The sequence below is a fragment of the Strongylocentrotus purpuratus genome, unplaced genomic scaffold (genome assembly GCF_000002235.5).
Source record: "Strongylocentrotus purpuratus isolate Spur 01 unplaced genomic scaffold, Spur_5.0 spur5_scaffold_4, whole genome shotgun sequence".
In the NCBI taxonomy this organism is placed as follows: Eukaryota; Metazoa; Echinodermata; class Echinoidea; order Camarodonta; family Strongylocentrotidae; genus Strongylocentrotus; species Strongylocentrotus purpuratus.
In genome coordinates, this window is record NW_022145610.1 from 13,043,530 (window position 1) to 13,057,736 (window position 14,207).

The 14,207-nt window shown below is 32.3% G+C and overlaps 1 protein-coding gene across 1 annotated transcript; it reads right to left on the bottom strand.

Annotated features, from left to right (window-relative positions):
• Window positions 1-10,391: 10,391 nt before the first annotated feature.
• Window positions 10,392-13,863, bottom strand: LOC105440187. The gene is made up of 5 exons (XM_030998045.1): window positions 13,740-13,863; window positions 13,048-13,149; window positions 12,663-12,749; window positions 12,145-12,270; window positions 10,392-11,485 (listed from the first exon to the last, which is right to left on the bottom strand). Exons 1-5 carry the CDS (start codon window positions 13,861-13,863, stop codon window positions 10,911-10,913), a joined length of 1,014 nt encoding a protein of 337 aa, XP_030853905.1. The 3' UTR covers window positions 10,392-10,910.
• Window positions 13,864-14,207: the final 344 nt, after the last annotated feature.

The window sequence follows — 14,207 nt, forward strand, 5'->3', positions numbered from 1 at the left end:
GCGAGTAGTAATGATACGTTATATTTCTCTTTATGCGGTCTTTATCTGCCCACAATCAATTCAAAATTGATTTTCTGCCCCTACGTAAACAACCACTGAGGAACTACTATAAAAGTGACGAGACAAAATGCATATGTTTTAAACAATTGTATTTTACCCATGCACGCACACAGGCAAGAACACATACACGCCCACACACACATATATACACAAACACGCGCACCCGCACACACACACACACAACTCACGCAAACACACGCACACTTTTTCCAATTACATACCACAGTTTGTATATTATGCAACAATTGGCTGTATGATGAATTATTTCATTCACAAATTGAAAGGGAAAAAAAATCATGCTTGGTTGCTCCACTCCCTCGCACAATACAACAAAATATGATGCATTATCATGCAGTCTGAGGATTCCTCATGGAATTATTGATCAATACACAGCCATCGACTTGATTGCGTGAAATACAAATTTCATAAAAAATATGGGACTGCATAGAGCGATGGTCCAGTGAAATCCTCACCAGGTACGTCGTCTCGGAAATTCAGAGGATATTGGGGGGGGGGGGGGGGGGTTCAGCTGAATATGTATAAAATTACCCCCGGAAACCTAACCCCCTCCAGAACAACAACCCCCCGAAAATCACGCCCCGAGGACAATAAGCCTCTAAGACAATTACCCCCCCTCCTGTTCATTAAATAAAAGTATATTTTTCCGGGGGTTAATAATTGTCCTCAGGGGCAGGGGTGAATTTTTTAGGGGAGGTGAGGGGGGTAGTTGTCCACGGGGGTATTTTTCCGTGGGTAATTTTCCTCGAGGGGTAGTTCTCCCGGGGCTAGTAATCTTCTGGGGAGGGGGGGGGGGTTATTGTCCCGCTGGTAATTTGCCGGTGATGATTGTCCAGGGTAGGGAGTAATTGTCCTAGAACTAGATGTCTATCTCATTGAGCGAACGGACAAAGGGACTTACATTTGCATGTGTGATCATTCATACAACAGTACAGAGTGCGGAGGTAGACCGCAAAGAAAAACATCAATACATATATTGTCGCTATGTTCCCTCGAAAGTTGCAGTTCCCGGCTCTCGCCGACAATGTTTTATTCTTAGATATAGATAATAGTATACATTCTCAGATTTTATCAGATTTTACTGAATAATGGTTTGCAAGTGTTTGTTTTACGTGACTGCTAAAGCATGTGTTTTCTTCTATGCTTATAAGGTAGGGGACCTACTGTCTATGTATACTATTATCTAAATCTATTAGGAATAAATAATTTTCAAAATCATTCCACAAACTGGGGTAAAAATGATTCCACCTTTATGACCAACAGTGTACATGTATTTTTGGTATTGTATTGTATTTATTAAACTTCATTGAGATGTACATCAATATTCTGTTTATGAACATATAATCACTTTACAATGTAATGTATAACAATCAATATTCTGTTTGGGAACATATACATCATATAAGTCAATTTACAATGTAATGTAACATATCAATATTCTGTAAACATATATACCGTATAAATCAATTTACAATGCAGTGTTTATAGCTAAACAGAAGGAAAATTATATCCAGCAGAAACACTCTTTTTTCTTTTAGTAATAACATGACATAATGCATATAGTAATATAATGTACCATAAAACACCCGGCGATTTAGATATATAAAACATAATACAGCACTTTTCTAAATAAATTATAACTCATGCAATACAAAATAGGTAAATGAGGTACATGGAATGCCTAAAATAAATGACGTAATAGTACTTATACATAACTGCGACCTACTGCAGAACTAAACTAAAATCATAAGATCGTACATTTCTACTTTGTTATAACATATAGTATCTAAAAATTACCCCTCATTGCAATTATGTTTTTGGTGAACAAAGAAAAACTATCTATTACAACTTCATTGTATAATCTCATTATAAATATGAATTTTTCTTGACTACCAAATTATTACAATTTTCTTCTAGATTACTAATTTTTTCTATAAAAATCTACTCGTAAATCTTTATACTTGTCACATTTCATACTTATATGGAATTCATCTCCTACAAGATTCATATTACATGTACATCACCTTTATAGTTACAACCGTGTGGATGTTTAGAATTTTATTACATTTTTTGCATTTGATTGTTTTATTTACTAACAGCAAATAAGTACCATTCATTTCAAACAATGATATTTATATGGACAAAGAGAGAATATACTCGGGTTGTTAAAATGGGCCGGATAATAGCATATGTGCTTGTCGACCTTGCAACTTAACAATATATTTTGTACAAGTAACCTTCAAAAAACAAAACAACCAAACAAACAAAGAAATCAATTACCATTACAATCAATACTATGAAAATATTTAACAATGTCTTACAAGATACAAACTGATAATATGAAACATAATTTTTATACATTATACAGACTATTTGCATGGATTTTTGATTTATGATATGTTCAACAAATGTGTTGTAAGAGAATCTGACATTAACAGGTAATCAAGTAACTATTAAACAAGAAGAGATAATGACAATCGACCTTGTGTCGTTCTAAATTTTGTCAGACGTAATTATTCACCTTCTGTTTGCCTTGTGGAGTAGCTTTACTCTAGAATATCACAGTAATCTATCAACATATGAAACGAACTGTTATTAAACAGATCAAACATTTACACTGCTGGTCATAAAGGTATAATATTTTATGTTACCCCAGTTTATGGAATGATTTTGACAATGGTTTATTCTTAATCGATATAGATAATAATATACATTTTCAGGTTTTACTGAATAATGGTTTGCATGTGTTTGTTTTACGTGACTGCTAAAGCATGTGTTTTCTTCTATGCTTATAAAGTAGGGGACCTACTGTCTATGTATACTATTATCTAAATCTATTAGGAATAAATAATTTTCAAAATCATTCCACAAACTGGGGTAAATATGATTCCCCTTTATGACCAACAGTGTACATGTATTTTTTGGTATTGTATTGTATTTATTAAACTTCATTGATGTACATCAACATTCTGTTTATAAACATATAATCACTTTACAATGTAATGTATAACAATCAATATTCTGTTTGGGAACATATACATCATATAAGTCAATTTACAATGTAATGTAACATATCAATATTCTGTAAACATATATACCGTATAAATCAATTTACAATGCAGTGTTTATAGCAAAACAGAAGGAAAATTATATCCAGCAGAAACACTCTTTTTTCTTTTAGTAATAACATGACATAATGCATATAGTAATATAATGTACCATAAAACACCCGGCGATTTAGATATATAAAACATAATACAGCACTTTTCTAAATAAATTATAAACTCATGCAATACAAAATAGGTAAATGAGGTACATGGAATGCCTAAAATAAAAAACGTAATAGTACTTATACATAACTGCGACCTACTGCAGAACTAAACCAAAATCATAAGATTGTACATTTCTACTTTGTTATAACATATAGTATCTAAAAATTACCCCTCATTGCAATTATGTTTTTGGTGAACAAAGAAAAACTATCTATTACAACTTCATTGTATAATCTCATTATAAATATGAATTTTTCTTGACTACCAAATTATTACAATTTTCTTCCAGATTACTAATTTTTTCTATAAAAATCTACTCGTAAATCTTTATACTTGTCACATTTCATACTTATATGGAATTCATCTCCTACAAGATTCATATTACATGTACATCACCTTTATAGTTACAACCGTGTGGATGTTTAGAATTTTATTACATTTGTTGCATTTGATTGTTTTATTTACCAACAGCAAATAAGTACCATTCATTTCATACAATGATATTTATATGGACAAAGAGAAAATATACTCGGGTTGTTAAAATGGGCCGGATAATAGCATATGTGCTTGTCGACCTTGCAACTTAACAATATATTTTGTACAAGTAACCTTCAAAAAACAAAACAACCAAGCAAACAAAGAAATCAATTACCATTACAATCAATACTATGAAAATATTTAACAACGTCTTACAAGATACAAACTGATAATATGAAACATAATTTTTGTACATTATACAGACTATTTGCATGGATTTTTCAGTGATTTATGATATGTTCAACAAATGTGTTGTAAGAGAATCTGACATTAACAGGTAACCAAGTAACTATTAAACAAGAAGAGATAATGTCAATCGACCTTGTGTCGTTCTAAATTTTGTCAGACGTAATTATTCACCTTCTGTTTGCCTTGTGGAGTAGCTTTACTCTAGAATATCACAGTAATCTATCAACATATGAAACAAACTGTTATTAAACAGATCAAACATTTACACTGCTGGTCATAAAGGTAGAATATTTTATGTTACCCCAGTTTATGGAATGATTTTGACAATGGTTTATTCTTAATAGATATAGATAATAATATACATTCTCAGGTTTTACTGAATAATGGTTTGCATGTGTTTGTTTTACGTGACTGCTAAAGCATGTGTTTTCTGCTATGCTTATAAAGTAGGGGACCTACTGTCTATGTATACTATTATCTAAATCTATTAGGAATAAATAATTTTCAAAATCATTCCACAAACTGGGGTAAATATGATTCCCCCTTTATGACCAACAGTGTACATGTATTTTTTGGTATTGTATTGTATTTATTAAACTTCATTGATGTACATCAATATTCTGTTTATAAACATATAATCACTTTACAATGTAATGTATAACAATCAATATTCTGTTTGGGAACATATACATCATATAAGTCAATTTACAATGTAATGTAACATATCAATATTCTGTAAACATATATACCGTATAAATCAATTTACAATGCAGTGTTTATAGCAAAACAGAAGGAAAATTATATCCAGCAGAAACACTCTTTTTTCTTTTAGTAATAACATGACATAATGCATATAGTAATATAATGTACCATAAAACACCCGGCGATTTAGATATATAAAACATAATACAGCACTTTTCTAAATAAATTATAAACTCATGCAATACAAAATAGGTAAATGAGGTACATGGAATGCCTAAAATAAATGACGTAATAGTACTTATACATAACTGCGACCTACTGCAGAACTAAACCAAAATCATAAGATTGTACATTTCTACTTTGTTATAACATATAGTATCTAAAAATTACCCCTCATTGCAATTATGTTTTTGGTGAACAAAGAAAAACTATCTATTACAACTTCATTGTATAATCTCATTATAAATGTGAATTTTTCTTGACTACCAAATTATTACAATTTTCTTCCAGATTACTAATTTTTTCTCTAAAAATCTACTCGTAAATCTTTATACTTGTCACATTTCATACTTATATGGAATTCATCTCCTACAAGATTCATATTACATGTACATCACCTTTATAGTTACAACCGTGTGGATGTTTAGAATTTTATTACATTTGTTGCATTTGATTGTTTTATTTACCAACAGCAAATAAGTACCATTCATTTCATACAATGATATTTATATGGACAAAGAGAAAATATACTCGGGTTGTTAAAATTGGCCGGATAATAGCATATGTGCTTGTCGACCTTGCAACTTAACAATATATTTTGTACAAGTAACCTTCAAAAAACAAAACAGCCAAGCAAACAAAGAAATCAATTACCATTACAATCAATACTATGAAAATATTTAACAACATCTTACAAGATACAAACTGATAATATGAAACATAATTTTTGTACATTATACAGACTATTTGCATGGATTTTTGATTTATGATATGTTCAACAAATGTGTTGTAAGAGAATCTGACATTAACAGGTAATCAAGTAACTATTAAACAAGAAGAGATAATGACAATCGACCTTGTGTCGTTCTAAATTTTGTCAGACGTAATTATTCACCTTCTGTTTGCCTTGTGGAGTAGCTTTACTCTAGAATATCACAGTAATCTATTAACATATGAAACGAACTGTTATTAAACAGATCAAACATTTACACTGCTGGTCATAAAGGTATAATATTTTATGTTACCCCAGTTTATGGAATGATTTTGACAATGGTTTATTCTTAATAGATATAGATAATAATATACATTCTCAGATTTTACTGAATAATGGTTTGCAAGTGTTTGTTTTACGTGACTGCTAAAGCATGTGTTTTCTTCTATGCTTATAAAGTAGGGGACCTACTGTCTATGTATACTATTATCTAAATCTATTAGGAATAAATAATTTTCAAAATCATTCCACAAACTGGGGTAAATATGATTCCCCCTTTATGACCAACAGTTTACATGTATTTTTTGGTATTGTATTGTATTTATTAAACTTCATTGATGTACATCAATATTCTGTTTATAAACATATAATCACTTTACAATGTAATGTATAACAATCAATATTCTGTTTGGGAACATATACATCATATAAGTCAATTTACAATGTAATGTAACATATCAATATTCTGTAAACATATATACCGTATAAATCAATTTACAATGCAGTGTTTATAGCAAAACAGAAGGAAAATTATATCCAGCAGAAACACTCTTTTTTCTTTTAGTAATAACATGACATAATGCATATAGTAATATAATGTACCATAAAACACCCGGCGATTTAGATATATAAAACATAATACAGCACTTTTCTAAATAAATTATAAACTCATGCAATACAAAATAGGTAAATGAGGTACATGGAATGCCTAAAATAAATGACGTAATAGTACTTATACATAACTGCGACCTACTGCAGAACTAAACCAAAATCATAAGATTGTACATTTCTACTTTGTTATAACATATAGCATCTAAAAATTACCCCTCATTGCAATTATGTTTTTGGTGAACAAAGAAAAACTATCTATTACAACTTCATTGTATAATCTCATTATAAATATGAATTTTTCTTGACTACCAAATTATTACAATTTTCTTCCAGATTACTAATTTTTTCTATAAAAATCTACTCGTAAATCTTTATACTTGTCACATTTCATACTTATATGGAATTCATCTCCTACAAGATTCATATTACATGTACATCACCTTTATAGTTACAACCGTGTGGATGTTTAGAATTTTATTACATTTTTTGCATTTGATTGTTTTATTTACCAACAGCAAATAAGTACCATTCATTTCATACAATGATATTTATATGGACAAAGAGAGAATATACTCGGGTTGTTAAAATGGGCCGGATAATAGCATATGTGCTTGTCGACCTTGCAACTTAACAATATATTTTGTACAAGTAACCTTCAAAAAACAAAACAACCAAACAAATAAAGAAATCAATTACCATTACAATCAATACTATGAAAATATTTAACAACTTCTTACAAGATACAAACTGATAATATGAAACATAATTTTTGTACATTATACTGAGTATTTGCATGGATTTTTCAGTGATTTATGATATGTTCAACAAATGTGTTGTAACAGAATCTGACATTAACAGGTAATCAAGTAACTATTAAACAAGAAGAGATAATGACAATCGACCTTGTGTCGTTCTAAATTTTGTCAGACGTAATTATTCACCTTCTGTTTGCCTTGTGGAGTAGCTTTACTCTAGAATATCACAGTAATCTATCAACATATGAGGCAAACTGTTATGAAACAGATCAAACATTTACACTGCTGGTCATAAAGGTAGAATATTTTATGTTACCCCAGTTTATGGAATGATTTTGACAATGGTTTATTCTTAATAGATATAGATAATAATATACATTCTAAGGTTTTACTGAATAATGGTTTGCAAGTGTTTGTTTTACGTGACTGCTAAAGCATGTGTTTTCTTCTATGCTTATAAAGTAGGGGACCTACTGTCTATGTATACTATTATCTAAATCTATTAGGAATAAATAATTTTCAAAATCATTCCACAAACTGGGTTAAATATGATTCCCCCTTTATGACCAACAGTGTACATGTATTTTTTGGTATTGTATTGTATTTATTAAACTTCATTGATGTACATCAATATTCTGTTTATAAACATATAATCACTTTACAATGTAATGTATAACAATCAATATTCTGTTTGGCAACATATACATCATATAAGTCAATTTACAATGTGATGTAACATATCAATATTCTGTAAACATATATACCGTATAAATCAATTTACAATGCAGTGTTTATAGCAAAACAGAAGGAAAATTATATCCAGCAGAAACACTCTTTTTTCTTTTAGTAATAACATGACATAATGCATATAGTAATATAATGTACCATAAAACACCCGGCGATTTAGATATATAAAACATAATACAGCACTTTTCTAAATAAATTATAACTCATGCAATACAAAATAGGTAAATGAGGTACATGGAATGCCTAAAATAAATGACGTAATAGTACTTATACATAACTGCGACCTACTGCAGAACTAAACCAAAATCATAAGATTGTACATTTCTAATTTGTTATAACATATAGCATCTAAAAATAACCCCTCATTGCAATTATGTTTTTGGTGAACAAAGAAAAACTATCTATTACAACTTCATTGTATAATCTCATTATAAATATGAATTTTTCTTGACTACCAAATTATTACAATTTTCTTCCAGATTACTAATTTTTTCTATAAAAATCTACTCGTAAATCTTTATACTTGTCACATTTCATACTTATATGGAATTCATCTCCTACAAGATTCATATTACATGTACATCACCTTTATAGTTACAACCGTGTGGACGTTTAGAATTTTATTACATTTTTTGCATTTGATTGTTTTATTTACTAACAGCAAATAAGTACCATTCATTTCATACAATGATATTTATATGGACAAAGAGAGAATATACTCGGGTTGTTAAAATGGGCCGGATAATAGCATATGTGCTTGTCGACCTTGCAACTTAACAATATATTTTGTACAAGTAACCTTCAAAAAACAAAACAACCAAACAAACAAAGAAATCAATTACCATTACAATCAATACTATGAAAATATTTAACAACGTCTTACAAGATACAAACTGATAATATGAAACATAATTTTTGTACATTATACAGACTATTTGCATGGATTTTTGATTCATGATATGTTCAACAAATGTGTTGTAAGAGAATCTGACATTAACAGGTAATCAAGTAACTATTAAACAAGAAGAGATAATGACAATCGACCTTGTGTCGTTCTAAATTTTGTCAGACGTAATTATTCACCTTCTGTTTGCCTTGTGGAGTAGCTTTACTCTAGAATATCACAGTAATCTATCAACATATGAGGCGAACTGTTATGAAACAGATCAAACATTTACACTGCTGGTCATAAAGGTAGAATATTTTATGTTACCCCAGTTTATGGAATGATTTTGACAATGATTTATTCTTAATAGATATAGATAATAATATACATTCTCAGATTTTACTGAATAATGGTTTGCAAATGTTTGTTTTACGTGACTGCTAAAGCATGTGTTTTCTTCTATGCTTATAAAGTAGGGGACCTACTGTCTATGTATACTATTATCTAAATCTATTAGGAATAAATAATTTTCAAAATCATTCCACAAACTGGGGTAAAAATGATTATTATTCACCTTCTGTTTGCCTTGTGGAGTAGCTTTACTCTAGAACATCACAGTAATCTATCAACACATGAGGCAAACTGTTATTAAACAGATCAAACATGACAGTAGTGTAGCTGTATAAGTTATTCACTCTCTAAATGCAAAAAAACACGAACTGCCATTTTCTGTGAATACAATATGCTTTTTAATAGGCTATACCTTAAATTGCTTCCCCACACCTGTGTGGTATTATCCACGTATTATATGACAATGGATAATGTCAAAGTTCGCCAAGGAGCAAAATGTCGCAATCCTGAAACACGGACTTACATAACAAATATGACTATTCCATGGCAGATTTCTATCATAAGTGGCAACATCAACCTTTTGGATTTCCTCTCCAGCTATTTTCAGTTTACCATTTATACTTTTTTTTTTTACTCCTACTACTTAACATGAAATACGTTTTTGTTGAAATAAGTGTAAGTTTGTTAGCAATGAACCTATTTCCCGTGTGCTGTTCATTATTTCATCCACATTAATTTCGCCCTGGTGAGCTGGAAAAATATGAATTATGTTAGAATCATCGGGAAACAGCCGCAAATTGAAATAATCAGTTACTGATGGCAGATTAATATATAGATATAACACAGAGTTGGCCCTATTACTAATCCTTGTGGAACACCACATCTTATCTTATAGATAACGTTTAACCACATTGAACAATCTGGATTTATTACTAGGTCCTTAAACCATGCAAAGGTTAAACTCGATTGCCATGTTTAGAGAGTTTTGCTAGTAGTATATTAAGATTAATGGTGTCAAAATTGCTTTCTTAAAATCGATAAATATGCCAAGAGTGAATCTCACTTCTTCGTTCCTGTAAAAGCAAGCAATGTATACTTTCTTGATGCAGCGAGGCATATAACAAGAGGGTAAACGTTTACACACTAATGGGTATAATAGGTTTATGCAATATTGGGTAGTAATAATTTACCCAACAAACAATTCTTTCCAATTTTTGGTCAATTTTATAGGCCCGAATTGTTCTAATATTCAAACCCGACGCTGGATTTAGACTTTTGTCAAAAAAGTGGTTTAAAAAAGAAAATTGGACTGAGATTTAGGTTTTCTTTCAAACATGATTTAAGACCCTGGATAGGATATAAATGAATTAGGAGAATACTGACCTGACAGTATACCTATATTTTGTTTCGAGCTAATTATCTAATCTAATGATTTGGTTTGTTAAAACCAAATGACGGTTACTTGGTGGATTACAACATCCGTAATTATAGTGCTATGTTCATAGGTTTTCTGAATAACGAGCCATAGACCATGAATTAAAGGGTGATATGGAACATATTAAGTCTGTTCCCTAATCACTGGTGTCTGTGTCATCATCTTCCATCTGATCTTTCCGAGGATTAGCTGACTTTGTTTTCTCAAACGCATAGTTCTCGCAGAGCTCTTGGCAATCCCCACGATTCATGCGTTCGAACGCCTTGGCCAAGTCCCCAAGGTTCTGAATCTTCTTTTTACTCTCAGCAAGTTCGAGTAGTTCTTCAGTCGGATTCTTGCACTGCTCAAGATGTTTTATGTATTCTTCAAGTCCAAGCTGATCGGCAAGACCCCTCCAGTCACCAAAAACTGGGCTTTCTCTGTTCAACCGACAACGCAGCTCATGCTGTAGCCTAGGAGGTACTACAGAAACAATTGCAACAGGAGCCACAGTATTTTCTTGAGGATTATTCCCTTGGGGGTTGTTGATGACATTCTCTTGGATGTTGATATAGACGTTCCCAGAACGATGGTGCATCTTTCGATCTGCTGAAAGCCCTTGAACGAATTCTTGGACAATGTTTGCCACAGTTGCTGGTGGGGCTAACACTCCCATTGTCCCCTCTGCTGAAGCCTCTAATGTATGGACGTGCATAGTACATGATGTTGAAGCTTAACACAAAACGAACACAAAGAACACAAAGTTAATCAACTAGACGTTCAAATTTCCGAAGAGCATGTAAATGAAATAAGCGTATATCACAATAAATGAATGCGCTTCTAAAGGGCTTTATATAGTATACAAATAATACACATCAGTGAGGGCATTAGAAGGAATTCCCACACGAGGTACCTTTGGAATAGTCTAACACTGTTTTGAAAGTACCAAGTGTGGGTAATTTTACTAATTTTACTAATGCCCGAACAAATGCCTCAACGAAATGATGTGTATTATTTGTTTTATAAGATTATATTTTATTTGTTTTATAAAATGAGGTTCTCACATGATTTTAATAATGACCGGTCATTACCATTGGATGACCGGTCATTACATAAATTACGCGCGATTACGCGTTAGACAAAATAAATGCCTGGTCAAGTGTACGCTTTCAACCAATCATTTGTTTAGGATCCACGTCATCACCTTATAAATAATATTACCCCGGTTATGTTCCTCCAACTGTTTCAGGTAGCCTGCCCCCTTATTACACATGGATCGAGTGTAGCATATATATATAGAATAATGTTTTGGCAATTAATTTTTGTAAGATACAATTGACTTTTTTGCTGTTACAGAGCCGAGAACACGACTTTATCTGTTAGCTCCTTACCAATTGCTCCTGTCTCTGTTACCAAATCATGTGTGACTTGGTAGGCATGTTCACATGACGATGACTCTTTCGATGGTGGAGTCAAAGGGCTAGGACTTGTAAGAACATCAGTATGACTACTTCCGTCTGAAATAAAGCAACGCAAAATTAATAGTTTTTATGAAATGGTTACACCAGACTCCGACCTGTGCTCTTAATACCTCTGACTGATCCGTTATCTATCGCATGTTGACCCTCGAATTATCCTCATCATTGAGATAATATCATGGAACATGCAACGAAGAAATGAAATCGATCAATTTACAGAGTAAAAATTATACGGTATAAAAATTCATTTATAATACATTAAAGGATATTCAAAACAAAGGCCAATTTCAGGAATATAGGCCGTAGTAGCAGTTCTAGAGCAGTTCTAGAAGCACATGTAGAAACGAATGCTAGAAGACCCCACCTCCTGCACCCCAGCGTACCCCCGCTCAAATAACATATACATGTATTCCTCCTGGACTGCTCCTTACCCTTTGTGTCTGCAGGCTCAGGCGATGTTGTACCTATCGTTTCAAGATGATGGTCGCTTCTTGTCACCTCTTCGGAGAGCTGACGTGCTGATAATGCAATAATAAATGAAAATCAAATCAGAAGCAAATCAGAATAGCACAAATATCATGTTATTTTTTCGATTTCGTTGAAATCGTCCCTTTACAATAAGGAAATTGTTTCGTGTAACAAGCTCGCCGCCATCCCATTAAATGCGTGTTCATTTTTACACTCGTTTTTCACTTGTACCTATGACGGTTTCCTGAAACGATGCCCTGCATATCAACAAGTTTGTATATGAAAAAACAAAAAATAATAACAAAAAAAAAGGAAAAAATAGTATTAATATTTGTTGTTAAATCTTACATTTCGATGTTATCCGTCCAACATCAGTTGGTTCAGCTTTGCCTCTGGGCGATGCAGTTCCAGTCGGACTTGATTGGGCACTAGGATTCTCATGGGGAACATCTAAATTGTGAATACATGATATCAACGTGATGAGAAGCGATAAAGCCTAAAATAATAATTATTCAAAATTGGAGTCACTTGCCATGGTGCTTTTGCTACACTAAATGAACTGTTTAGCATTATACGCAAACATATACATTATATGCCCTATTATATCAATTCATATATATTATATATATACAAGGTGGCCCAATATGAACGAACTAGATTACTTCCTAAGATGTGGGGCCAAATTCACCGGTACCAGCAGTAGTAGAATCTTTCCAAATTAAAAGAAATGAAAGTAGGATTCTACGAATTTTTTTCGGGAGCACTCCGTCCAGTTTCAATACAAATGCGTATTAAAAATTCGGATAATCTCACGTCTTTCTTACACAAATTATTAGATATTATCTAAAAATGAAAAAAATAATGATTTTGGAATGTTATGTTTGTGTTTAATCTGACGTTTTTTTTACAGCTTGTCTGAAGCTCAGGCAAAGAACCATTCCTGAAACTGAACAAGAATAAGATCTTCCCCTGCCAGCAATGCCAGTGGAAGTCTTCAATCTATCCCCCTCCCCAAAAAGAAATCGTGCGCTTGACATTACCGTTGTACCATACGTGGAATTGGATATCCTTCTTGATCTTTTGCTCCAAGATGAAAGTGACGAGAACTCCGGACACTATTTCTTCACGTCGCTGAAGAGTAAACGGCATCCGATTGGTCGTCATGTCATAGAAAGCACATTCTGCAAGTTCCTTTATTTTTTAAATAGAAATAAGACACATAGTAGTTAGCTATCATGGGGAATACAACACCATTCGGGTGTTTACCCAAGAAGAGGTGCTGTCAATCACCAGAGTTGGCCTTCAGTTTTATGACCAGCAGGCCTTATGTAATGTACTGCGATTTCCACCCATTCCCCCACACTGTAAAGACATTATCTCACTTTTCCCTCACCTGGAGAGTTCCGAGAGACGAGGGGGGTATTTCTCGATTGGCCTACGGGTTCGTTGTGTGCAGACCTGTACAAACTACATACGATAATGATTTTGTTCCAGCAAGTCTGGTGTCA